At 52.3% G+C, this 27625-nt stretch overlaps 1 protein-coding gene across 1 annotated transcript in view; it reads right to left on the reverse strand.

Annotated features, from left to right (window-relative positions):
- The window catches only part of JPH3 (junctophilin 3), a gene marked incomplete at both ends in the record, with an annotated part of 40500 nt that extends 18246 nt beyond the window's left edge, over positions 1-22254 (reverse strand). The window contains 2 exons of the mRNA XM_079541514.1: positions 9217-9994; positions 21873-22254. Of these exons, the coding sequence (XP_079397640.1) occupies positions 9217-9994; positions 21873-22254 (1160 nt within the window). The remainder of the gene's footprint in view (positions 1-9216; positions 9995-21872) is intronic.
- Between the last annotated feature and the right edge of the window lie 5371 nt (positions 22255-27625).

A 27625-nucleotide genomic window follows, 5' to 3' on the forward strand; every position in this document is an offset into this window, starting at 1 on the left:
TTAGAGCTCCCAGAGCAGCCATAACTCAGCCTGCTTGGACACGTGTAGCATTTAGTTTGGCTGTGCATGCTGCTGACTGTAATGACTCCAGGCTGGATCCAGCATTCCTATTGCATCTCTCTGTCTCCAGGCGAGCCGGCTCCAACATGGCACCGCTTGGGGCCTCCTCCATCCCTGTGCATAGGGGCAGCTGGTTATTTTGGGAGCCACCACGGATTCGATAGGCGGCACAGAATCATAGAATCACAGAATCAGAGAATCATTAAGGTTGGAAAAGACCACCGAGATCATTTAGGCCAACCATTGACCCACCCCACTATGTCCACTAACCGTGCCCCCAAGGCATGACCACGGTGGGGGCGTGCAGGGTGTGGATAGGGGGCTTGGTGTGATGCCAACCATCCACCTGCAGGTGGTCATGCCCTGCAGAGGTGGGATCAGGACTGGATCACCCCAGTCAATAATGAAAGCCAACCTTCTCGAGATAGATAAAAGGCTGGTAGAAAATCCTGGCTTAGTGGGGACCTGGAGGATGGCTGCCCCGTGCTGCAGGTTGAAAGGATTTGGTGGACCTTCAGCATTCCTCACGAGAAGGCTCCCTAAAACAGCCCATTCCTCCCCATCTTTCACACTGACCTCCTCAGCTGGCTGATGGCACACATGGGATGAAGAGTGGGGTAGAAACTCCAACGCCAGAGATGGAAAGGGCAGAACAGAGAGAGGAATTCAACCCCAGCATGGGCACAGGGAGCTGGGGGAGCCCCTGATTGGACTCCAGGAGAGCCCCAAAGCCCATCCATGAGCCATCGGCACAGCCTGGCCCCTTGGGACATGTTGGAGACTTTCCCTACAGCTGAAGGAAAAGCACTTGGAAGAAGAGAACGTGGGGAAGTCCAGCAAAAAGTTCCAGGTGAAGGAGAAGCTTACGGGCAGGAAAAGCAGATCCATCCGTTTAATTTCAGTTTCATTTTGATGCCCGGAAAAGAATGAGTCAACCCAAATTCTGAAGCAAAACAACAGAACCACGAGGAAAAAGCCTTTTTTTCTTTCCCTAACCCTTTTTACCCCTTTTGGGTTTTGGCTGAATTGCTTTGGCAGTTTCACAAGTTTTGGTCTCCTCAAGCAAAACAGACATTTGGCAAACAAGATTCCCAGGCAGTTTTTGTATTTATTTTGTATATATATGTTATTATATATATATATGTATTATACTATTTTTCTTTTCTGCTGTGGGAGCTCCTGAAGCCTGAAAGACACAGCATGATGTTGAGCTCAGGAGCCATCCTCTGCCTGTAGGATGTGATTGAGAGGGATGCTCTGTGACGTGCCTCTGGCCACGCAGCATTGCAACCAGCCAACACTCAGCAGAAACCCACCCACACCGCAAAGCAAACTGCAATAAAGCTTGTCCAGAGCCAGCAACAGACTTGTATCACTGAACTTCATATTGTAGTTCCAGCACAGGCTGGAGCTGGGCCAGGACATGGAGCTGACACGGCCCTGGCAGTGCTGACGGATGCTCTCCAGCTGCTGGAGGAGTGGTGTGAGATATCTGGCCTCACCCTCTGGGATTTCTCTGCTGCCTCCAGGTCTGTGGGGTGGGGAGAGCGGCTCGTTTGTGTGCAATAGGGCAGGGGACTGAGGGATGGACTGAGATGGTCCAGTACTTTGAGTGATGGGGTAGTAAGGCTGTAAGAGACGCTCAGAAAGCAAACAAGCTGTGATGGGCACAGCTCTTGGTACTTCACTGGGGTGGAGCTGGGGGTAATGGGAAGCCAGACAGTGCTGTGAGGGACGTGACAGCATCATCTCCATCTCCACAGCCACCTCCAGCTCCTGCATTGCTGACTGTGTAGCACATAGGAACCCCTTCCCCCAGCAGCATCCCATTAACCCCACTGCTTAATGCCACCCTGGAAGGTGCCGAAGGGGACAGGGACAGGGTGCCAACATCCCCCAGCACAGCTGAGCCCTGCACAGGGTTATGCTGAACGCAGATCCACAAAGCCCTACTAAATGCACACCAGACACTAAAACACTGCAAAATATGTTGCATCAGGATGCTGCCGGCAGTCCCCACAGCTCCGTTCCCTTTGGGGACGGGAGGAGGGATAAGGCTGTTGGGTGATATTTCCCATCCTTTATGTGCTGCCTGAAGCTGACCCATCCTTGTAGGTTCCCACAGCCTGGATGGGACAGGCAGGAAGGAGAGGGATCCATGCTCAGCCCTGTGCAGCTGCTTTGGGGCTGCCCAGACCCTGCTGCTGTGCGAGCGCTGCCGGCTGCAGCCCCAATGGCTGTTGGAGAGGAAAAAAAAGAATGAAATACACATCTTCTGTGTTGCCACAGCAACGAGCAGCTCCTGCCTGCCTCAAACTTCAGAGCCCACCCAGGAGATGCTTTACTCCACAGATGTGCACCCCACAGCATCCTCTGGTTGGGATGCAGCCCCTCGTCACGCCTTGAGGATGGCAGACAGCCCCAGATCTGCTCTTCCCCTAAGGCAGAGCCCGTGAAAATCTCCACTTAAGCAACTGACATACAACAGGGGAAGGGATTCAGAGCTCGGGGGAGAATCTGGGCTTTTAATTATTGATGCTTCACCTCTGTGCTGTGGTGATGAGAGACAGAGCAGACAGACGCAGGCTTATAGCAGAGAAAGCATTTCTAGGATCCAGGTGAGTTGCAGATCCCTGCCCCAATCCTGCCCCATGCCTCTGGCATTGGAAAAAGTGCCTTCCAGGGCTGGAGCATCCCCCAGAAGATGGGGAGAAAATGGGGAGAGGCAGAAACTGCTGGGGAATCCCAGCTTGGAGCCCAAGGTGGGTAAAAGAAGCTGACTGAGGAGGCTGTGTCATCACTAAAAGGGGATTTTAGGGTGCTCAGCACCCTGAAGAATTGGGACCTTGCTTAGTCACAACTTCAAGGGGATAATCGTTGGATCCATGGGTTAAATCCGCCAGGGATTTCCAAGGGGGGGAATTCACTTAGCGAGGTCCGTGGTCAAATCCTTTAATTTCCTGGATTAGGGAGGCAGGACGGTTTGTTGTTTGTCCTGCATGGACAAGGAGACACAAATCTCATTCCTTTAGGATTTCCAGATTTGGGGAATGGTCCCCCTGCTCCTCCCGAATTCACATCTTCGAATCTCTGCCAGTGGGGACAGCGATCCTTAACAACACCCACAAGGAAAACATTCAATGTTTTTGCCCAGCTCTGCGTTTTCATCTCAGCTGCACTCCTGATATTGCTTTTGCCTCACTCCAGAGAGGAAATAGGGCTCGGGGCTGGGGGGGCTGAGGAGCATAGGGGGTTGTGGGGGGGTTGCTGCAGGGATGCACAGGGGTGGGAGGCTGGGGTGGGAGCAGCACAGCCAGCAGGGATGTGTGCCAAGGAGCCAAAAACAAGAGCTGGGAGATGAAAAGCAAGCAGGCCTCTCTCACAGGATGGGAAGGCAGAATTGGGGCTTGCTGCAGCATAGGGACACCCTATAGCTTGCGTATGTGGCATCACTGGGGTGCACCACACAGCAGCTCCTGTGGATGGGGGGGTAAGGATGCCACAGCTATACGCCACACTTGAGCCTGCTGCAGGATGTCCTGTGGCCCTGCCAGCTGCTATGGTGAGGATGAGGAGGGAGGAAGGCTCGGGGGCTGTGAGCCAGGCAGCTGCGCAGGGCTGGGGGAGGGGGGAGGATCCTCCCAGAGATAGCTGAGAAAAGCAACCCTTTAATTTTTTTCTCATTGAACAGCGGCAGAAAGCAGAAACAGGGGATGGCTTTTGGTCCTCGCTGGCTTTTCTTCCCCCCTCCCTCTTATGAAGAAGTGCTGCTTCACCTGAAACTATGGGGTGGCAGCACCCTGTTCCCTTCCCGCTGCCATCAGCATGAAGAAGAGCCTTCCCCATCCTCCTCCTCCTCACCTCCTTCCATCACCCTGCACAGCAGAGGCAATGCCCTGCCCTGCTTGCCCTATGCCCCATGTCAGTGGGGACCCACATGGACTGGGAGGCTGCAATCATCCTGCACTGGGCTCATTCTGCCCCTCAGCTCAGCCCATGTACTAAGCTGGTAGAAGTGTTGGATTAAGAAGCAGGCAGGTGATCTGGGTGCCTGATGGGCTGCTGTGCACAGAGGAGGAGGAAGAGAGGGAGGAGAAAGAAGAGGAGGAGAAGGCAGGCACTGATTGAGCCCCCATGGGATCATTTCTTGGGATCACTGCACTCCTAATCCTTCATCTTCCCCCCTCTCCATGTGGTCCCATGGCAAAGTGCAGCCAGCTCTCCCATTCTGAGTCACTCCTTCATCCTGCATTCCCCAAAAGCCATTCCTGCTCCACTGCTGCTATGACAGCCCCTCCAGCTGCACTTTGCCAGGATCGTGGCTCCATCCTCGCCCTTCCTATGCTATTCCATCACCACCTGGCAATGTTGGAAAGGGTTACACAAACCCATCCCACACACCTGCATCTTGGATTTGGGTTGATTCAGCTCAGTGAGAAGAGAAAGTGGTAGGAACAGTGAAGAAGGGAGTCGGGTCATGGCTGAAGAGCAGCAAAGGAGAGCAAATGAGGGTTTGTTTGTTTGTTTGTTTGTTAAGAGGGATTACTTTGCAAAGCACTGCTCACCCAAAAGACAGCCAGCTCTTCCCATTCATACAGTGGGTGCTGCACTCAGCGTGGTGGCAGCTGGGGACACACTGCCTGTCCCTGTGTGAGCGTGCTGTCTGCTCCTGACTTCTGACATAGCTGCAGCAAGGTTTAATGCCTTAAGTCCTGTCTGAGCAGGAAGTTATTAGATTGCACTGCAGGAGGATTTAAGGCAGTCACGATGTGGACAGTAGGGGCTGCAAGAGCTGTGGTGGGTAAGGATGAGATGCCCTGGGGGTGTTTGGGGAAGAGGAAGGCAGGAAGAAAACAGACTGCTGCAAAGGGAATTACCCCTGCCTGAAAGGTCACCTCCGTCCCTCCCCTCTGCTTTCATCTCTGTCCTCTGTCCTCAAGGAAAGGATGGGGAGTGTGGACAGGGATGGAGGGTTCCCAATGGGCACCACACAGCACCACCATTGGCCCTGTTGATCCCAACGAAGGGGCAGTGGTGATGCTTTCTCCCAGTTCAGCTTTTCCCATTCCAGCTGCCAGCTCGTCCCACCATCCCAGCCAGAGGAAGGGGACGCACACAACCCTTTGCACCCCACATCCTCCCAGGCTCCATCCGCAGCGAATGGTGAGACAGGGCCGGGAGCCCCTGCAGGAGAGCCAGCACAACCCTGGGATCCAACACAGCCAAGCACAATCACAAAGCTGCAGGCACAGACCTGAGAGAGCATTAAGCAGCATCGTTACGGCTCGGCGTTCTGCCGGGGGTGACATTACTGCAACTTGAAATGTTTGGGATCGGAACTGCCGCGTCTATTCTTTTCTGTGGCTTTTGCCTGGGCTGCATTTCCATTTTCTAAAGAAAACACCTGCTTGGCTCAGACAACCTCCTGCACTTTGTTGCTTAGCACTCTGGGGCTTTTCTTGCCTTGCTGCTCCCCTCTGTGTGCCAGGTGTGGGGCACACGCAGAGCCCCAGCATCCTCCTTTACCCATCCTTCCTGGCTTCATTCACTTCTTTTTTTTTCCCCCTCCGCTTTTACTTTCTGAAGCTGAATGACACCATGCTAATTTGCAGCCCGATTCCTCCTGAGGACGTTGAGCTTAATTATATTTTTCTCATTGTTAGCGAATGGCTAGGCTATAATTACACCTGGAAGCACGTTATTTAGGACTAACCCGAGAGCAGCATCCCCTCCAGTGCTACGGGACCGTGAGTGCGGAGCTGAGCGCGTCCCAGCACTGCCCATCACACCAATGCCCATTTCTCTGATGGAAGTCCAACCTCTTCCTCCAAAACTCTTGAGATGGAAGAGCTTGCTGGCTCAATGGCTGGATGTTGTGTTTTAGCTGCCCGTGGCACACTGGTGCCTATGGACACGGTGGGTATCAGTGTGTTACTGGGGAGATGGGGTCCGGTGTCTTTAGTGCATCCTTCTTCCAAATGGGCTCATGCCTGGTGGGGTGGGGATGGAGCACAAAGTGGACACCCGACACATTCATTGTAATGGGGCAGAACGGGGCTCCCCGGATTGGAAAAAACCAATAGCTCATATTGGGGAATACTGGGGAAGAGGAAGGCAGGAAGAAAACAGACTGCTGCAAAGGGAATTACCCCTGCCCAAAAGTTCACCTCCATCCATCCCCTCTGCTTTCATCCCTGTCCTCTGTCCTCAAGGAAAGGATGGGGAGCGTGAGCAGGAAGGATGGGGAGAAACATTTTTTTTCCAGCCCTGAATGCTGACTCTTCTCACCCAATGACTTTACAGGAGCAGGAGGATAGAAAATGTTCTTTTCTTTTTAATTGCGTTAGGGAAAATTTAGGAGGATCATCTACGGAACCTGCAAACTGCTCCTGAAATGAGCTTACATTTCTGTGTCGCAGATCACATTGTGCTTTGTGCAGACTGAAACAACTTGAAGAATCCAATTTACTTGTCTTCAGCACACTATGTTTTTAGCCTACTTTCCTCAGGAAATGGGGCTCGCTTATGCGATTGTGCTGTTTATATATCTACACGCCATCACTCCCACACTAATAACTTCTGAACGTGTTGGCCAATTCCAACCAAATCTGACAGAGCGGCTGAGTTTTCAAAAATACTGAATCCTCACAAATTTAATGAAATCTGTGGGTGGCCACATATTTTTCCCCCACCGAGGGAAAGGCTGTGCAGCGAATTCAGCCACATTATTAGACAGGAGAGCATACACATTCACGTGCACACACGCACACAAAGCCTGTCCTGGAGGTTGGTGGTAAGCCAGTGGCTCTCGTTGGTTTTACATGTGGAATATTGCATCCGTCAGCCCCAAAGGGCCACAAACAACCCTTGGCCAATGTACCTACTGCCTATTTTGTGCTTTTATTTCAGCTCGGACAATGTAATTTGGTGTGGGCACTGCAGGGGAGTGTTGATCCATTTAGAAGCTTGAAAATGAATCATGTTAATTACGTGGAAGCCTTTCTAGCTGGTCGTAAAACCTTGCTGTCTTCTGCCTCTGCATGCTGGGGTGCAGCCGAGAGCATCCGTGCAAGAAACTATTACAATGGGAAAGAGCTCAACAAGAAAGCCTGTGCATTTCAGACAGAACAGGTTTCCTGCTTCCCACCTCCATTTGGCAAATTGCAAACACCACAGAGTCCCCAGCACCTTGAGTCTGCACAACACTGTGTCCCACTTCCTCTGTGCCTCCAGCAAATCCTAAGCCCCGCAGGCATGCTTGAATGCAGCCAGACAGCTTGGCTCTTTGCTGCTAAGTTTTGGGGCTTTGACATGAGCCATTAATGCAGGTGGAAGGATGGGCGTCATGCGCAGACGCTACCCCAGCACTAATGCACTGCACAAGTCACGTTGGAATCTGCCCATCCCCATCCCCATGTGCTGCACAGCAGAATCAATACAGGGCTTTTCAGCTCCCCCACACACCGGAGGCAATGTTTGTGCCATCAGAAGAGTAAATCCTGGTGTGGCCACGTTTTCTTGTGTCTGTTCTGGAGCAGGAAGGGTAAAGCTGGGAGGTGGCAGTGTGGGAGGAAGGGGTCACGATGCTCGTGAGCGATGCCAAACTTGGGCTGCATCTCTGCTGGGGTATCCTTGAAGCACTCCCGTTCATTTATTTCTTTGCAGCTTTACTAATGACTAACGGGGTCTGCTGAGTGGTCCTAAATCCTATTTGTCCTTTCTCTGGATGCACACATGGTCATGGGTTCCATGTTCCCCATCTGATATGGGGGGAGAAGGTGTTTGTGCCCCAGATGGATCTGATTATTTTTTCCTCCTGCTCCTCTCTCACAATTAGAGGTGGAACCTTACATGCCAGCAACTCATTAAAGCATTTCCAGCCTGTGGGGGTCACATCTCTCCCAGCTCCTGCTCTCATGGCGTTCCAGAACTGGAACCACCCGGGGATGCCCAGGCTCTCAGAAAGGAGATCTCCATTTCCAGGGTTCAGCCCACTGTCTCAAGACATTCACATCCTCTCATCACACAGAAAGATCTGGTCTTTCCTCTGCTCTGCAGTCTGTTCCCTACCTGGCATTCGAGTGGGATTTATTTTTTTTTAAAGCTTTGACAACAGCTTGGTCCAACATCAGCTAGAAAACATCAAGTCCAAATATGCTCCCCAAGCAGGCCTGGGAGTCTCATTCACATTGCAGATCAGTCATCAGCAGACGTGCTGATAAAGATTTCAAGTGTGACACTGAATACAAATGATCCAGATCCAACAATTAATCCAGCACAGGAGACTGAGGAGCTGCCTGATTTTTTTCCCCAACCACCTGGGTTCTACGTGTAGCATTTGGTCAGAAAACAGAAAGAAAACCCCGTGCTTTAATAAACCACTCCCCAAAGTGCTGCAGAGATCCCTGATCTCAGCTGAAGAGCCTTTCCTCTTCAGCTCACCTCTCTTCTGGTTGCTCACTGCAGCTCACCATGCTCTATGCACACTTTGGGAGCTGGCTACAAGGCACTTGAGTCGGACATGATTTTAAGCTAAACTAGATATCACCCTGTTGTTTTTTCTTTCCTCCTTTTCTGCTGTTTTTCAGCCATATCTGATCCCTGAAATGGCACAGACCATCCTTAGGGTGGTTTCTCTGGGCTGTGTCAGAGAGAGGATTTGGGGAAACAGCACTGCAGGAGCCCTTCTCCTATCAGGGTGTGGAGAAATGGGGAAGACAGCCCAGGACCTCCCAAGTGACAGCTGCCTGTCCCACCCAGGGACTCAGAACCCCAATCCTACCATGCTGCAGCCACCCTCACGTGGCTCTCAGTGAGTGCACTGCTCCGGTTGACCCTCTATTGATGTTTTGGGATAGTTGTGTGCCCTCAACAGTGAGCACGAGGGGGCAATTCAGCCTGGATCCATCCCATTTTTGAGAAGAATCCACAAAGTTTACCCATGCGTAAGCACGAAGGCTTGGCTTTGCACAGATCCAAGAAGCAAGCCCACAGACGCAGCCAAGGCTGCACCATCAACCAACACCCACCTCAACATCCCCCAAGCCTCCAGCACCACAACGCCTCCCCCAAGCAACGGCCCTTAGCCTCTATAAGACACAAACCTCCTCCCACGTCCCCCCGCTGCCGCTGGGGCCGAGGTGCCCCGATGCCTACCTGGAGGCGGCGATCTCCGCTTTCTGCTTGGCGATGGTGGCCGCTCTCTCGGCCGCCTCCACGGCCCGATCCACCTTCTCGCGGATCTTGCTGGCCCGCAGCGGGATGAGGTTCTTCCTCTTGCCACTGACCAGGACGTTCTGCTTGTACTTGCCCTCCTCCTTGGTGCCATCGGGGAAGGTCATGCAGCCGTAGCCGTGACGCTTGTTGTTGGCCCACTCGCCCTCGTACTTCAGGCCGTCGGAGCGCTGGCTCACCCCAAAACCCGACCGCTTGTCGTTCTTCCACTCTCCAACGTAGATCTCAGTGGTGGTGGCATCAATGTCGTCTTCGATGACAGACAGCTCAGCCTCGCCCTCGCCCAAGCTGATGGTGGAGTTGATGTCGCTGGCGGTGGAGCTGACCGTGCTCATCCCGGCCTCGCTGCGGAAGGAGCTCTGCTTGCTCCGCTGGCTGGCCAAGGAGCTCTTGGACTCGGACTTACGGAGCTTGAGCCCGCTCAGCAGCGACCGGCGGAAGATGCCTTTCTTCTTGCTCTTGAGGATCTCGGCATCGCTGTGGGCCATGAGGACAAAGCCACCTCGGGACACGGCGGGGCTGCCGGCCACCGCCGGCGAGGAGTCGGGGTGCAGGGCCGTGCCATTGGTGTGCTCGCTGCGCAGGGAGTTGATGGACGTCCTCAGGGGTGACCTGATGACCGCAGCCATGCCGTAGGGAACGCTCTGACGGACGCCATACCCCTGGCGCATCCCTCCGACCCACTGGCCCTGATACGTCCCTGGGGAGGCAAAAGCAAAGAGCGGGTTCAAATTTTTTCTCCAAAAGTGTGGTGACACGCTGGGACGGCTGCCCAGGGAGGTGGTGGAGTCACCGTGCCCGGAGGTGTCGCAGAACCGTGGAGATGTGGCACTGAGGGACACGGTCAGTGGGTATGGCAGGATGGACTTGGTGACTTTAGTGGTCTTTTTCAACCTGAATGATTCTGTGATGCATCCTGTGGGAAGGAGTAGCATCAGCCTGCTTGAGCTGCTATTGCTGCGACCTGTTATTATTGGGAACGTTTGGGCTCTGTAGTGGAAATGCTACTTTACAGTCTGAAGCAGTGATGGAGCACCTGGTGGGAAGGCAGGGCCAACCCAGGGCAGCTCAGGTGTAAGCAATGTACCCAAGTGATTGGAAGGGCTGAAGCTAGGATCCACCCCTTCCCAGAACTCATTTAAGGTTTGACAGTGGAGATGAGAGCATCTCTTGCTGGAGATCCCTGCCTACTTGAAGCTTTCAGAAGGTAAGCAGTTATTTTTCTTCATTTCTGTATCTGTTGCTGCTGCATTTGGGCTTGTTCTCAATTTGCAAGAGCCAATGGCTTTGCCACCCATTATAGATTCCCAATAGCAAAGTGCAGCTCTGGATCCCAACCCCATCTCTACATAGTATCCCAATGTGGGAAGAAAGTAAAATATCTGAGTCAATTTGCGGGTGTGCGCTTTAGCTGTTAGGAACCCGACAAGGCACTGGGGCAAACAGAGCCTTCTTCCCCTGGGCTGCCCTATAGATCCAGCCTGAATTTGGAAAAGGAAAGTGCAGGGAGGCTGGGATTGTCATCCAGGAGCAGACTCCATCCTGTCTGCTGCCAGCAGTGGTGAAAGCAATTGGTGTATTACCATGTATATTTTTTTTTTCTGTACATCATGCTTTCATCCAGTATGCAGCGGGAGGGAGAGGCTCTATAGAAATAAAAGCCTCATGGGGATATATCTGTGTGGTTATTATTCTCAGAAACGTGCCCCTGCTTGAACTCCTCCATTTGCGTGGGCACTTGCTGGAGTTACCTAACTGGCAGTTTGCTGGGATGCACGCTGCATCTTGCTGTGCCTCGGGTTAAAGCCATCCGTGCTGGAAAATGGAGCCACAAGAAACCAATCCAGGTAGGAAAACGCCACCCAAGCACAATCAGCATGCCCTGTGTACTGCAATGTGTAGTGGTAATCTGCTGCTTTCCTGCCCTGGGGTTGCAATCCCATCCCGTTGGCATGCTTTGTCATGTTATCCCTATCAGTTGAACTGCACAGCTTGTTTTTATTCTTAGGTCAGCTTTAATCTTTTTGGGGCTGTCTCACAATGCAGTGATTCACCACCTGGCTAAACCCTCGCTGGGTGGATTTGCAAGCCCTGGGCAGACTCTGAGCCCAGCCTGGGGCAATGCCAAAGTAGGGTCCAGCACTGTGTGGTATCGGGGCAAGGGAGACTTAAATAGTCTTAAAATAGTGCCCCTCATGTGAAACAGCCCTGATAACAACAGCCCAGCAGATCCCCTCTGGCTCAGACTGATAGAGGCTTTCCATCCTTGCTCTGCATGAAATGCTCTTTGCCCTTAGCCATCAGTACCCGTTGGATCCTCCTGAGCTGGGCAGTGGCTTGCCTTTCCCATCTGGATGACAATTTGCACCACCCTTCTGCAGGTTTAAAGGCATTTTATACACAGGGAAAAGCAGGAAGTGGTTAAGGCTGCTGTCTTTCCCCAGCACGGGCTGTGGTTCCCTGTGTACACCCCCAAAAAAATGCTTTCTCCAAGCAAAGATTGCCTTGGAGAAGGGACACTGGGAGGATTTGCTCAGGATTTATAGGATTAGAGCTGGGAGGGAGGCAGAGTGCTGGGATTAGGACTGGCACCTGCAGGGCAGGGTGAGGAGCAGAGCTTGGGCACAGGGCAAACAAGGGACAGACAGCAAGACAGACAGCAGGATGGACAGCAGGCATGTTGGGGGGGACATGGGACATGTCCTCTGGTTGGATTTGAGCTTGTGGGTGAGGGACAGGGAGAAAAGTCCTTGCGTATCGTCTGTCAGAGTCTTCAATCTGATCCCCAGCCCCAGGAAGCTCCCAAGGTTTTCCCCTCTCCTTGCAAGCCCATGGCTGAAAAACCAGGTTAAAATGAAGCACTGTAGAGCAAGCAAGGCCCTTTGCTGAAAGCCAGAGATGGTGGCAAGGAGCAGAACAAAGCAGGCTCAGGGCAGGCGTGACAGCACATCTCAGCTGGAGCAGAGGCAGCAAATTGGTCACAGCAGGTTCCTGCTGCAGCAAGGCAGAGGTGCCCAGGAAGCTGTCATCTCTGCATGGCCTTAAAACCTACTCCTAAAGCTGCACGACTGCCAGGAGCAATCGCTGCATCTGCTTGGCAAGGTTAAGTTTTCTAAGCAGAGGATGCAGGGATTTGAGGAGAGCTGCTCCATCGGCCAGCCCGTCCTGCTACTGCACTGCCAGCATCTCAGAGCTGCTCCCAGCACAGCAAAACCCAAACCTCACATCTGCCTCCCTCATAGGTGGAGGATTGCCAATGGGGATTGCCTCCCTGACGGCCTCTGGGACATCTGCATATCTTCGTGGACACCTCCAGATCATGGAGCTGAGTTCCCTCCCTCCTCCCTCTTTTGACTTTATTACCTCTTAAACCCCTCAATATCCCAGGATTTGGCCACGAAGGCTGGAAGCTCTCAGAGCCATCTGATCTGCATTGCTAAGCACTGTCACCTCCTCCCCTTGCACCACCTGGCTTAACCTCTGCCCTCTCACATTTGCAGATATGTGCACAGAGCTTAATCTCACAAGGAGCTGGGAGACTCTTTTTTTTTTCGCTGCAGAGGAAACAGGATTTTATTGCTTTCCGCTCTCTCTGCCAGGATGGACCAGCTATGGCTGTTTTGGAGCTGGGGTGCTGCAAAATGCAGTGGGACTAAGGATGTAGCAAGACAAGCACTTCTGATGAAAAAGGACCCAACCTGAGCTGCAGAGCACCTCCAACCTCAAGGATTGCAGAGGAAGCATAGGAGGCAAAGCATCTACTGCTTGCTGTGCTAACGCAACCAAAGTCACATCCATTTCTGTAGCTCTTCCCTTGCTATCAGCTCTTGCAAAGTGCTTCCTAAAGCACGAATTGCGTGAGATTAATGGGGTGATTACACAGGGGGAATGCAGCATCCCGAGGGCTGGGTGCAAGATATGGATGAGAGCAGATGCACAACATCTCAGTCACCGCTGCCCTGCTGAAAAGAGGGACAGATCCTGCGCTGCGAGTGAGAATTTTGTCATAATTTATCATAATGGCAGCAAAATAATGGCCCATGGGGATAAGCAGAGAGTTGTGTGCTGACTTGCAGTGGATTTACCCCAGGGAAGACTTCTTGACTCTCAGAGCAATTACTCTGGCAGGAGTTGGCCCAGAACCAGGCGATGCCAAGAAGAGTGGGGCTGCAGGCACGCACATGAACACACCCGGAGGGGATAACCTGAGGCTAGAAGAAAATAAATGAAGTCATCCCAAACAATGGCTCAGTGAGAATATTCCTCCACCAGAAAGAGAAGCTGGGTCGTGAAGAAGGAAACGGGATCACAGGGAAGATGGGGAAAGTTGGGAGGGGATGGAAACACGGAGAGAAGATGGGTGATGCTGTCATTGGCCACCGGCACGTGTGGTTTGGAGTCTGGTGGATTCTTGGCTCGCTCCCCTTGGAGAAAGGCTGGCTGCTTTCCAAATGGCTTTTCAAGCTCCCATGGGAATTTCCATCGCCCTCAGGACCGTGTGGAGCCACAAGGAATAAGTCCCATTGCTGAATCTCGAGCGGCTTGGATGTTGTAGAGAAATGACAAGCACCAAAGAGTAATCTAATTTGTTGCAGTTATTCAGCGCTTTCTCAGCACTTGGCTCAGGAAGTGGAAATTCATTCTGGGAAGAGCGCAGGAGTCTGCAGGTGGCTCCTGTTGTCCCCATAGAGCCACCAGACACTGGGGTTGGGCTACAGCAGGGCAGGGAACCTTGCACCTCACAGAAACAGGAACCCAGAGCAGAGCCCTCACATTCCCTGCTGTAAATGGGATCGTGCAGCAGCACTCCCGCAACGTGGATGGGAAGAGGGAAGACCAATTTGATGGTTTTTTTTTTGTTGTTGTTTTTTGGTTTTTTTTTTGGTTTTTCTTTTTTTTCAAAATGCTCTGGAAGGAGCTGAGGCACTGCAGACACCAGGAAGAATGATGTGTCTCATCATTTGCTTCTTCATTTGCCTCTTCATCTCTGCCAAAGAGTTCTGGGGGTTTTGGCTAAAGGAGAAGACTTGTCTCTGTCCCTGTCTCATTGGAAGTGGCAACAAACGCACAGCTTGGTGTTGCCATGCAGAGAATGCCACCAGAAACCTCACTTCATCAGTGCAAGTTGGTATCTCTTGCCAGATAATACCAGGGAAGGAGAGATGAATGCCCCCACTTGGCCTTTCTAACCCAGATACAATCTATGACATGAGATGATGGCAAGGAACCATCCCCCTGTTGGGGGGGAGAGCCTGTATTGCTGCCTGCTGCCCCAAGCCAGGGGGCCACCTGTGACCCACAACCTCATCTTGCTGCTGGGGAAAGCCATCAATATCTTGTGAAGGCCAGCAGCAATGTCCAAAGTATCCCAGACTTCAGACAAATAAGCAACGTTCAGACAAATCTGGGGTTTCCTTAGGATCCATCCGAGCAACAAGCAAATGATGGAGGGTGCCAGGGGTAAGATGGGCTGTCTGCATCCCTGTAGCGTTCACAGGGCTCCCCTGGGCCGAAGGTGGAACTGCCTGCTTGACCACAAACTTGGTCTGCCCACAGTGGTGTTGGAAGGGGACAGGACATGAAGACCTATGGGGCTGCAATGGCTGCATTTTCTTTCCTCCCTCCCTTCCTCCCTCCCCCATACCCAAGGAGCTGCCATGTTGCAGGCTGCTGAGTCCTTTGGCTCTGCTCCAGGAAAATCATTAAGTATGAGCTTTAGGGATTGCAGACTGCTCGCTTGCTTCCCCCAAACCAAGCCCGCCAGCTCGGTGTCAGCAGGACAAAGCCCTGGCAGGGGCAAAGCACAAGGGAGCTTTGTGTGCATCTGCCCTGCCTTGCTCCGCTTCACTTTCTCGCATTGAGAAATACAAATAGCTCAGCTTTGTGTATCAGTCTGAGGGATTTCCAGGTGAACTTAGCTGCCTGGGCTACCATACAACGCAGGGCCATGCCCAAAGCATGGCCAGAGCCACCTGGATTGGTGGCTGTGTTGGATGAAGGCTGTCACCCAAACCTGCCAGCCTGTTTCTGCAACTCAGTGCAGCTCTGAACTGTGGTCTGTGCTGTCCGAAGCGCCCGTCTGCTGTTCACAACCCAGCAGAAGCAATTAGGAATTGTAAATTGCTGGTTTATCTTGTGAAGGATCCTTCCTGGGATGCTCACCCTCCTCTCTTATCGCTGACTAACACCACGTATTAATTAAAGGCATCTGATGGCAATAATGAGGCCAATCTCTTGAATTCCGGCACAGAGAAAGTGGAGAGGAGAAAAGAAGGTAGGAATACTCCCCAAGGATGTCCAAAAACCATGGATATGTGGCACTGAGGGATGTGGTTATGGGCACGGTGGGGGTGGGGTGGGTTGGGGTTGGACTTGGGGATCTCAGAGGTCTTTTGCCATGATAGGAACATGGAGATGCTTCTGCTGTGGCAGCCTGGTGGGTTGTTTGCTGCAAATACGCTTGGGTAAGTGCTTATACAGAGGAGGATAGAAGGTATGGATTTTTGAGTATGTAAATATGATCTGCAGGCACAAACACGTGACAGATGTTAGTCATTGCTTAATGTGAGGCTGGGTACAGGCGTGCAGGATGGGCACAGGGAGGGGAGAAAGGAGAGATGAGATTGGATGGGAAGGGAGAAATGCTTCAAACTGTTGGAACTAAGACCAAACCCTGGCATTGCCAATGCTGATGGAGCTCACTGTGTGCATGGGACAGCCACCACCTTTCTTAAAGCAGCAGGTCCTGCAGCCAGGTGAAATATAGCTTTAGAGGAGTGGAGAACCCAAAAAATAGGTTTCCGGTTGTCCTAAAAGCACGGTCATCAGCCTTAGAGAACAAGCAAAGCAGCAGCACCCAGCCCCAGCTGGAGCAATACAATAATTTTAAGGAGGCCTGAGGCAGGACAGCTTTAGCAGGAGGGGTGGGAAACAAATTACCATACAGCTCAGCACCTTCGTTATGGCTAATGTGCTCCTCACACAAAGCAGAGTGAAACTGGGCTAATGCTAAGGCTGCTAATCCTCCCATCACGTAATCCTCCTCACAAACTCTCTGTTCTCACCCCATTTCTCAGCAGGGCTCACGGGACTCAGAGCTGCCTGCTGCAGGATGGGGTTTGGGTGAACCCAAGAGGGTTTGGTGGCACTACATCCACTTATCAGCCCCTCAGATCCCCGAATCCTTCCATTTACTGTGCAGTTCAGAGCACGATGAGGGTCTTTGGTACATCCCATCCCTTTGGGCAATCAATGCTCAGTCTTTGCAGCACCAATATCAACCCCCAGATATAAATATTTTCCATCCATCTGCTGGTTATAACTGATAGTTATTCAGCTGTCTCACAAGATATGCCCCAACCCAGCACTGTCCCCTCTGGGATCGTCACCAACGCTGTCCTGCCTGGCTTCTACATCATCATGTAGTGTCTATAGTAATGCAGGTCATCCATCTACATCAGCATTTCCTGATTCAAGACATTCAAGTTTAATCAGGTTAATTTTAAAACCATGGCTTTTTTTCTTTTTTTTTTCCCCCCTTCTCCCTAACAGAAGGCATTTTTAGCACTCAGCTGCTGGTTTCCAAGCCTGTAAGAATGACTTTTCTGCAATAGTCTGGGTGGGAACCTTGCTTCAAAAACGAAGCCGAAACATCTTACAAAAATCACATGATTCCACAAGCTGGAGCTTCTAGAGAGAATGTTCTGCTTCAGGAGCAGATGTCACACAGCCCCACGGGACACCGGATCCGCTCCCTCTTGGCACATGCAAATATCCCATCATTTGCCTTAAAAACGATGAGAAAACCCAACTCAACCCATCCTAATGACCCCACGGCGCTGCTCTGCCCCGCTTCTGCATTCTTCTGCAGACCTCAGTGTTGCAGGATGGGACCCTGAGTCGCCATAAAGGAAACAGTCCTTGTGTTTTGGAGTGGTCTGCTCTGGAGAGAGGAGCTGGGCTCAATGATGCTCATGGATCCCTTCCAACTTGGTGCGGTCTGTGTTTGTATGATTGCAGGGCGATGCGTCCCAGCCTAAAACGCTCGGATGGAGAACTGTCCGTGTTGCTCCTACAGGGTGATCCCAATGAAAAGGGTGAGGAGTGTCCATATGGCCATGAGTTAACAGAGATAATGAAGATGAAGTGGTGAAAGGGCAGCAACGCTGCGCATCAGAACTGGAGGGGTCCCTATTACGGTCGTGGGGAGGTGTGTTGTGGGGCAGATTGATCTGGAGGGTCCTGTGTTTTTCCCCTGAGGCGCTGCAGGCCAGACAAGGCACCAGAGCTGTCTGCCAGTTCCTGTGCCCTGTAATTTCTGTGCCCTGTACTTTCCCCTGGGGCCAAAATCCTTCTTCTGTCCTGAGCAGTACCTGAAACTAAGCAGTGTGTTCCAATGAGATCAGTAATTACCATCAGCCCGAGTCATTTATTTTTAACGAAGCTGGTCAGAATCTTCATTTTGTATTTTGGTTCATTTTTTTTACTTCCCAGCATTTCGATCACTGCTCTCCTATTGTCACCATTGTATCCCTTTGCAGGCACCCTCAGGTTGCCAAGCCCAGGTTGCAGGATGCTCTGCAAACCAGAATGAGCTCTGGGCTGAGGGCTGTGCCCCCGCCCTGGTCCTGCAGCATCCCCACTCCATCTCCGTGGTCCCTATGAGCCTCTTTTTGCTTTTGCACAGTAATTCCCATTTGCATCCATGGGAAAGTTCCCAAAGCATGTGCTGAGAGCACCTGGAAGTGTCAGCAATACCACTGCAGGGGTGAGATGGACGTGGAGTTGTGACATGGGACGCGGAGAGGCAGTGCATAGCAGGAAAATGTACCAGCCCGGGCCAAGAAATCCCACTTGCCTACTCACACGGCACTAACAATGAAAACACTAATTATATTTCACTTATCTATCAAAGGGATGATTCAAGGAGGTGAGTGGGCACGGAGCATTACACAAGATGAGCACCGAGGTGCGACTGCCCATCCCTTCAGGGTGGCCCTCTCAAAAAATGTGCATGGATCACACAGGTTGGGCTGGGGGAGACAACTAGAGGGATGGGGAACAGCTATGGGGCATGGGGGTGGGAACCTGGTGCCCAAGGACACTGGATGGGCTATGGAAGCCTCAGAGAGAGGTTCCCCCATCCAACCCCTGTCCCATTGGGGCAAACAGGGAAGGGAGAATGGCTTTGCCAGGGCTGAAATGGGCCCCGGCTGCTCCAGCAAAGGCGATGCAGTGGCACTGGATGACATTGCTGCTCACTCCAATGGATGCTTACCTTGATAGATGCTCACCCCACTGGGTGCTCACCCCAATCACCCTGATGCATGCAGCCCCTTCTACCCAGTACCCCTGCTCCTCAACCTGCTACTGGCTGGGCTGAACCAGGCCCAGCAAATGTGCTCTGCAACCCCAGCATCCAACAAAAGCAATTCTCAGCTCTTGGTTTATATAATATCATCCTGCTGCTGGATGGGACAGGAGGCATCGAGCAATTCTGGCAGTGGGACAAGGGCGCACGGATGGGAAAAGATGGTGCACACGTGTGCCACAGATGCACAGACATAGGCTGCGTGTGCAGCGATGCCAGGGAGCTTCAGCACGAAGTGGTCTCCCTGAGGGGGCTGTGTTTGCTTATTGGTGCCCCATGCAGTGTGTTTGCATCGCTGTGCATGCAACCGCTTGGCTCAGGGAAGCAAGTTTGCACGGGCATGGGGCAGAGAGTGGGGGGGCAGAGCATGTGAGTGGGGGTCTGTGCATGGAGTGGGGAAGCGGCGTGGGGAGCAGAGGCGTGTGTGCATGGTGCTGAGCGTGGCAGTGTGGGAGGTGTGAGCTCTGCAAGCTGCCTGCGGGGGCAGCTGGTGTGGGGGTTGGCAGCACCCGACGTGGGGGGACGGTGCCTGGGGCTGTGAGCTGGGGGTGCTGAGCAGGGAGGCACCGTTTGCCGTGCCTGAGCTGAATGCATCGATAGATGCGTGCATGGCAAGATGCTGCATCCCTAATAGCGCTGGTAATGGCTGGGGGAGTTTTGGGGTTGGTCCTTCACGCTATTGCACAAGGAGAAATTGGAGTGAAAGGCAGGGATCTGGTGGCACCTTGCTTCCTCAGCCTGGCTGTGCATTTAGGGGCCCATCCCCTAGGCCTGGTTGATGTGCTATAAAAAATAGCATGTAAGGGATGAATATTTATCTGTAGGTGGCAAGTGACAGATGCTGGGGCGAGGATTCTAGGATACTTCAGTTTGATGGAGGTAATAACTTGAATAGATTAATGAGAAACATCCTTCCTCAGAGCTGCCTCCCCTGTACCACAGCTACACGGTGCCCTTGGTGCAAACATTGGCTTCTTGCACCCAAGAGCACAGAGTTCACCAAGGTTTGGTTTCCAAAGGTCTGAAGGTGTCCAAATCCACCCAAAGTGGGGATGTGGGATTGGGAAAGACTCCCTGGCTGCTGGCAGCTGAATTCAGTAAAGTGCATCCTACCTGTGCCAAAATGGGATCAGAGAGCGTGGGCATTGGGGGTGTGCATGGGATATCCCCATTCCCAGCACCTGGCCATGAGCTCTGCAGCTCTGTATGGCCCCATGCAGCCATTCCCTTCTCCCAGCACTGTGTACAGTCCCCAGGGGACAGCGTTTTGCTCTTCCCCTGCCCATCTCACACCTCCTCCTAATACCAAAGATGTGCATGGAGAGGCTTTTGGTCCTGAGCACAGGGGAGCTGGGCTGGCCTGACAAGATGGAAGCAGCAGCTGTTGGCTTCTGGTAGCTTCTCAGAGCAGCGAGCAGCATGCAGCCTGGCTTGGGCATGCACCCTGTGCTGTCCTGCATGGGGTGGGGGGTGACAGAGGTGTGGGGCCAGAGCAGTCCCCAACACCATGGGCTCTCCATACAAATGCCCCCAGTGGGGTCAGAATGCTGGGGGGGTTGGTATGGGGGCAGCACTGGAGTTCAGATCATGCAGAACACCACCCCCACCCCCTGCTGACCCCTCACTGTGAGCACTGCCTGAGTTTTATTCCCAGCAGAAGGATGTCAGATGTAGGGATCGCTCCCAAACCCAAACCCAACCCCAACCAATCCCAGCATTATTCCAGGCATCTGAAACAAAAGGTGCAGCCGTATTTTCCTCTCAGAGAAAGCCCCCCCCCCGAGCAAATTATCTTTAAAAATAAAGCGATCTCTTCTCCCTCTCCCTCAGAGAGCACAAAGAGCTGCAGGTACCACGTCTGATCATAGGGCAGCACCAGGCTTGCTGGAGAAAGCTCTCGCAGCACCTGTCAGGAAGGCTGCGACGGAGCTCAGTTCCTGCAGTCCCCAGACCGTGGCCATCCTGGTAAACCATAATGCCATAAAATATAAGGAACCCGCTTGGGGTGGTGCACATCCAGCAGAAAACCAAAGCCCTGCTGCAGGGAGGTAGGCCTGGCTCTTATCATGGTGGCAATCCAGACGGAAGGACCCCGAAAGGCTACGGAGGATGATACAGCCACTTAAGGAGAGCACCAGCTGTTTTCCCTAGTTTGGCCCTAAAGCTCGTTAGCCCGGCGATTGCTGATCACTCCAATTGGGTTTTCTTGTTTTGTTTTGTGTTTTTTTTTCCCCATTTAATCCTGGTTTTCCCCTCCACATCTCGCTAAGCCGCGTTGACGGCAGAGAAGAGCTTCTGTGATCCCTCTGAGCCCCTACGCTAAGCATTAAGCCGTAAACTAGGAATGTAAGACTCTTGTCTGAATTAAATTCTTTTGCCTGGGCATTATTCATTAAGTGTGGGGCTGAAGGCAGGGTGTTCACGAAGCCCTCGGCCTTTCATATAAAGGGTTTGCTGCAATAGAGCTGTATGGATCTGCCCCAGACATCCCTGCATGCTCCGCTCCCCTCTGCCCTGCTTTGCTGCATCCACTCCAATGCAAATCCTACAGGTTACAGTGGTGCAGAACTGCCCTGTCCCATGTGCAACTCGGGCTGCTCCCACCAGCTGGGCCCACCCCATCCTCCCTGCTTTGTCCTCCACTGCTCAGGTACCAGCATCTCATCCCCTCTCCCAAAAAAGCCTTTGTAGGTGCAGGCCTGGTGCTGTGACCAGCTGAACATATGGGGCTACCTCTGGCAAAGAGGTGGCCTGGTGCCATGCTGGCTGCTGCCTTATCTCCTGTGGGGCAGTGAGCAGCAAGCAAGCAAGCAGGTTGCCATGTCCCAGACTTCAGCTCAAGCCTGGGGGCTGAACATATAGCTCACTGCTACCTACGCATCCATCAGTGGTACCCACACATTGCTGGTACCCAAATATCCCTCACGGTACCCACAGGCTGTTGGTACCCATATACCCATCATTGGTACCCATATATCCATCACTGGTACCCATGCATCCCTCACTGGTACACACAGATTGTTGGTACCCATGCACCCATCATTGGTACCCATACATCACTGATATCCACGCATCCCTCAGTGGTGCCCATCCATCTCTGGTACCCACGCATCGTTGATCCCCATACATCCCTCGCTGGTACCCACACACCCATTGCTGGTACCCACACTTCCTGCCCCAGCTTGGGAGATATCGAGACACCACCTACCTCCATCCGAGTAGGTCTCAGTCCCGTAGCCATCCTGTAATCCATTGCTCCAGGTGCCTTCATACTTGGCCCCATTTCCAGTGCATTCTCGGACCCCGTACCGTCCCTTAAATCCGTGGGTCCACTCTCCTTTGTACACCCACTTCCCCTTGCTCTCCATGCCAATGCCATGGCGCTTGCCCTGCGCCCAGGTGCCCTGGTAAGTGTTGCCGCTGGGCCAAGTGTAGACCCCCAACACCTCAAAGCCGTGACTCCAGGAGCCCGAATATTCACCTTGACCCTTGGGGCCGGTACAGATTCCGTGGCCATGAGCCTTTCCGTCCTCCCAGCCTCCACAGTACGACCCTCCATCGTCAAAATTAAACCTTCCCCCACTGGACATGCATGTAATTCGGTTTGCAAATCCCCCAAAAGGTGAAAAGAAAAAAAAAAATAATAATAAAAATTAGAATAAGAATTAAAAAATGATGCGGGAGAGAAAAGGAGAACGATGACTTGGAGGAAAAAAAAAAAAAAAAAAGATAGAAAAATCAGGTTGCAATCATGCACCAGATCCAGCCGCTGCTCAAGCCAGTTCCTCGTGATTATTCATTCTCTGGGAGTGTGTTCGGGATCGGTTGGCTCTTCCCCTGCTGTGGAAACAGTATCATTAAAAAAAAAAAAAAATAGCAGCAAGAACAGCGGCAGCTATTGGGTTTTGGTGCAAACGACTCCACCTAAAAACCATCCACGGCAGAAAACGGGGGTGGAGGGGGAGAGAGAGAGAGAGAGAGAGAAGAAGGGGTGGGGGGGAATAGAAGGAAAAAAAAAAAAAAAAAAAAAAAAAAAAAAAAGAGGCCAAACGCCAAGAGGATGGAAATAACGGGGCTGGGAGGGAGGGAGGCCCCCCCCCGCTCCCGGCTCAGGCCGCCCGGCCCCGGCGCATGGCTCAGCAGCAATGCGGTTCCCCCACCGCCTCCCGGCCTCGCCCTACGCACGTCCTAAAAAGCCTCTCCCGCAGCCGCCGCTCCCCTGCAGCTCTGCCCGCCGCGGGAGCCGCTGGCTGGGGCCGCCCGTGCCCGCATGCTGCTCTCCGCCAGGCCCCGAGGGGGGGGGGAGCGCGGCCCGACCCTCGCTCCCCCTCCTTCCCACGGGGCTAAATCCTGCTTATCAACGAGCGAGGATCCTGGGCTGCTGCTCTGCCTCAGCTCCGGGTGGATTTAAAGAGACAGCGGCTGCGGCTGCCCCCTCCCTCCCTTCTTCCCTCCCTCCTTCTCTCCCTCCCTCCCTCCAGAAGGATGCTGCCGGGGTTGGATTTCTCTCTCCATCCCTCCCCGCTCCTTCCGTTTGGGATCCGGCACGCCGCAACCCCGCTTATTGATTCGCATCGCTCCAGGCTGCGTCCCCTCCCTTCGGCATCCCGGGGCGCTCGGGATGGTGTGCAGGGCCTGAGATGCCGGGCCCGGGGGGAGGGGGAGGTTTACAGGATGGTGGGAGATGTGGGATCGTCCAGGAGCACGCAGTGTCCCCATCCTGCAATGCTTGTGCCAGGTGTTGGCAGCATCCGTGTGCCCGCTGCGTTTGCTTTCACACGCAAGTGAATGAGGGCCGAAGGGGAGCTCTGTTGAGAAGGATGATGAGGAAGGTGCTCCTAGAGTCAAATCTGGGAGCTGTGTGAAAAGAGAATCGCAGAATCCCTCAGGTTGGAAAAGACCCCCAAGATCCTCAGGTCCAACCCCAAACCCATCCCACCACGTCCCACAGTGCCACATCCCCACGGTTCTGGAGCACCCCCAGGGATGGTGACCCCACTTCTCCCTGTGCAGCCCGTGCCAATGCATCACCACTCTTCAGGAGAAGCAATTGCTCCTGACATCCCACCTGGCCTTCCCCAGGCACAAGGTGAAGCCGTTCCCTCTCATACGACCAAACACAACGTGGTGGTTGGATTAGACGATCGCGGAGCTCTTTTCCAACCTTCGTGATCATTCAACTCTGCAATTCCACCCTTCTCCCAATCCCTTTCCAACCATGGGATTTCAGTCCCGGCATCTCAGCTGCGTCCCCCCGAGTCCCTCCTGCCTCCATGCCCACCCAGTGCGAGCTTTGGGGCTGTGCTCCCCACTCTCCTTCTCTCTCGATGCATTTTGTGGTGTACAAAACCACCCTCATCTGGAGGAAGTCTTCCTCCTCGCAGGAGCTGGAGGGAAGAGAAGCAACCACAGTGGGTGGGAACTCTCCCACTTCAGCTTTTTTTCAGTGGAAAACGTATTTTCAAACCACGCTGAGTCCTTAATGTGATAACTGCACTCTTTATGCTTTCTTCTCCCCCAAAATTCCACGCTTCAGGTATTGCAGATTTTGGCAGCTGCCAACTCCCCCCTCTTTTTTTTTCATGAAAGAGAAAAGCCTTGGAGTGGAAACCTCCAAACTTGCCAAGGAAAACACTACCAATAAAGTGTTTAAATACAAGATCGGCTTCTAGGGTACTGCAGGCCTACCAGAATGGTTCCTGGTTTTTATCCAGGTTGGATATTAGGAATGATTTCTTCTCCCAGAGAGCAGTCAGGCACTCAAAGTGCACAGGGAGGTGGTGAAGGTGCTCCAGAACCATGAAGACGTGGCACTGAGGGACCTAATGGGCACGGTGAGATGGGTTGGGGTTGGATTTGATGGCCTTCGAGGTCTTTTCCTACCTTAGTGATTCTGTGATTCTAAAACCAGCCTTCATTTAGGAACTGCACATCTGTGTCTGAAGCGTGGGCAGTTTCTATGCTAAAAATACAGCCAGGTGTTGCATCTTTTTCTGTCCATGAGTGGGTTCTGGTTTTGCAGTGTGCCTGTTGTGCGTCCCACTGCCCTATGGCTGGAGGGGGAGTTGGCTGGGGAGGAGTGTGGTTGTTATCAAAGAATTTGTGATGAGCTTCGGGATGCTCAAGTAATGGCCAATGGCACGTTGGCAGTCTGGTTGGGTGATTGGGAATGCTGGGGCCATCATGGTGGGGAGGCCAAGTGCAACACAGCCACTCTGCTGCCTCCAACCCTTCCTACACCCCAAATAAATCTGTTTTTCCCAGACTTTACCCAAAGGCCAGGGTTTAGAATCGTCAAACTGTAGCATCATAGAATCACCAAGGTTGGAAAATACCTCTATGATCATCCTGCAGTGCCATTCCATGGCTCTGGAACACCTCCAGGGACGGTGACTCCATCACTTCCATGGGCAGCCTGTGCCAATGCATCCCCATTCCATCATCCACAGTTTTCCAGCCCTGGGAACTCCTTTCCAGACCAGTTAGGATCTCTTGGTTGGTGCTGAGAGGAAATTCAAGAGGCCAGGCTGCAGAAGGAATCCTCCAGCACCTCTGCTGAACTTTGCAGACGTTTCCCCGAAGGGCACAGACAGCATTAAGTAGAACTGCCAAGCTTTTTTAAATAAACCAGTGCATTTGCACACGAGGAGAAGTGATTTGATGTTTGGAATAAAAGAAGAAAGTTGGGGGGAAAAAAAGTACAAGAAAAAGCAAATCAGCTTATGGTAGTGGTAAGAACCCATCAGATCAAGGAACGGAGCGTAGAGGAGGGAGAAGAGAAAATGGGCGTTGAGAAGGATCAAAAATGCAGAGAATGAAATCAGCAGCTGCAGCTGCTGCGGACAAGATGCTGGTGGGAAGGTGGAGCTCTGGGTGGAGCTCAGGACCAGCTCTGTCCTGCAATGAAGGAAAAGCATTTTGGCTCATAAATCAAATACAGAACATCAGCGAGACTCAGCCTTCTCAGGAATGCCATCTCAGCAGGTCTGTGCTTTCATGGAGTTGTAGAATCATGACGATTGGAAAAAAACACTCAGATCATTGAGTCCAACCCCCAATCCATCACTGCCATCCTCACTGAGGATGCATCCCAGCCATGGAGCTGAGCTGAGCTCCTCAAAGGGAAAACTCATAGGGGCTGAGCTGGGAGCACGGCAGCCTGGTAACACGTAGGGGAGGAACGAAACGGTTCACATCCACTGGAAATCAATTCAATTTCAAAAATGAGTTGGGAAATGGAAGGATGTGAAGATCTCCAAGGATATCTCCATGCCTTGCCATCCTGTGAGCTGGGAGAGATGCTCCATGCCAGACCCAGAAGCAGCACCCAAAGGTGGCTTCAACTCATTGGTAACACAGAAAAAAAAAAATGATGTGGAGTGTTTCTGGGTGAATATCCCAGCAAATAAAACATGAGATCTCCCTGCTGCTGCAGGGCCTCAGCACCACCTGCTTCTTTCAGCAGTCACTTCCATGATACGTAATAAAGTCCCTGTGACCACCAGGGGCCGAGCGATGCACACCGGGGGTCTTAAGCTGCCAGTATTAAAATGCCCTCAGAATTTCTGAAAAAACAAAAAGAAAGAAAAGAATTTCCTAATGATAAAATATTGCCTCCAACGTGAGGGAATTCCCTGCTACACCTCGCCCCGACAGGTGAAGATGGATTTCTCCCTGAACGAGGCATGAGCAATCACGGCTTGATTACATTCGTTACGTGCAAATGAAGTAAAGCTTCAAAGCAGTTTTATATACATATACGTAGATATATATATAGTTGGCACTTTAAAAGGTCCTGTTTCACAAAGCAGAAAATAATTACAAGTCAAATCAATTTGGGGAAAGAATTTAGATGAAAAGTGTGCTGGAAAGGGAGAGGCCTTTAAGAATGTTTAACCCCCAAAGCAGTAATGCAGGCAGAAACCTTTGTTAGGAAACACAGCATGGCTTGGAAAGGAGCTGCCAAGACCAACACATAAAATATAAACAGAGAAAAAGAAGGAAAGGGAAACTGTTAGTAATTAATAGACCTCAGATGCAGCGGGAAATTAAAGGCAGAAGGAAAATTTCCAAGATTTTCAAGAATCTCACATCAACGTTGGGCCAATACTACAGAAATGGGGGATTTATCAGCGACGCAGAAATGCTCAGTGCAAGTTTCCTCCTGGTATCTGGTTGAGAACAGACAAGGTGCTGACAAATCGCTTTCCAAGGGCACAGAGGAGGCACGATGAGATCTGTGGACCTGTGGGTCTGAATAACCTGCATGAGTTGTGTGGGAGGTGGGCAAGGAGAGCCGTGTAGAGAACGAATGGGGATTTTGTTCCAAGCAGGTCTTGGAACAGTCACCAAAAGCAGCAGAGTGTTGGGAGGAGGTCAGAACTGCGCCCACCAAGGATGGTGTCACAATGGGCACCAAAGATCCCCAGGCTTTTATCGTGGCAGGGATCCCTGACAAGTGATGTGAGCCAGCACCCAACCTGACGGGTCAAGAACGAACGGAGGGCAATGCAATGAAAGGTGAGCAGCAGCTCAGGGCAAAACAACGGTGGTAAAGTCACTGAGGAGTCACAGGTTTGTCAGGGGGAGACGGTTGTACTGGTGCAATACTTTCAGCTTGCTGATGATTGGAATGTTGGCGGTCACACGAATGGCTCCTTGCCGACACCGAGCAGTGCCCTCGTGCCCCCAGTTCCATTGGCTTGGAATACACAGCCTTGGATACCTGCTTGATTTTCGTTTTTGCTTCCTGCTCGTTTCCTCCTCCTGTTGATTGAACTGCAGGAGTAAACCCTCACTTGATGTTGTCCCCAGGTTTTCTCCTGTCTGCTTGGTCTCTAGCTAAATTACCCCCGAACTGATTAAAGACCAGAATGATGTTGCAGCAAGCAGGACTGCTGCTAATCTTCCGGTACATGGCAGCTGATGAAAGTGATTGAAACGGTTGGAAATTACATTACT

This window comes from Tetrao urogallus (assembly GCF_951394365.1).
Source record: "Tetrao urogallus genome assembly, chromosome: 12".
NCBI lineage: Eukaryota > Metazoa > Chordata > Aves > Galliformes > Phasianidae > Tetrao > Tetrao urogallus.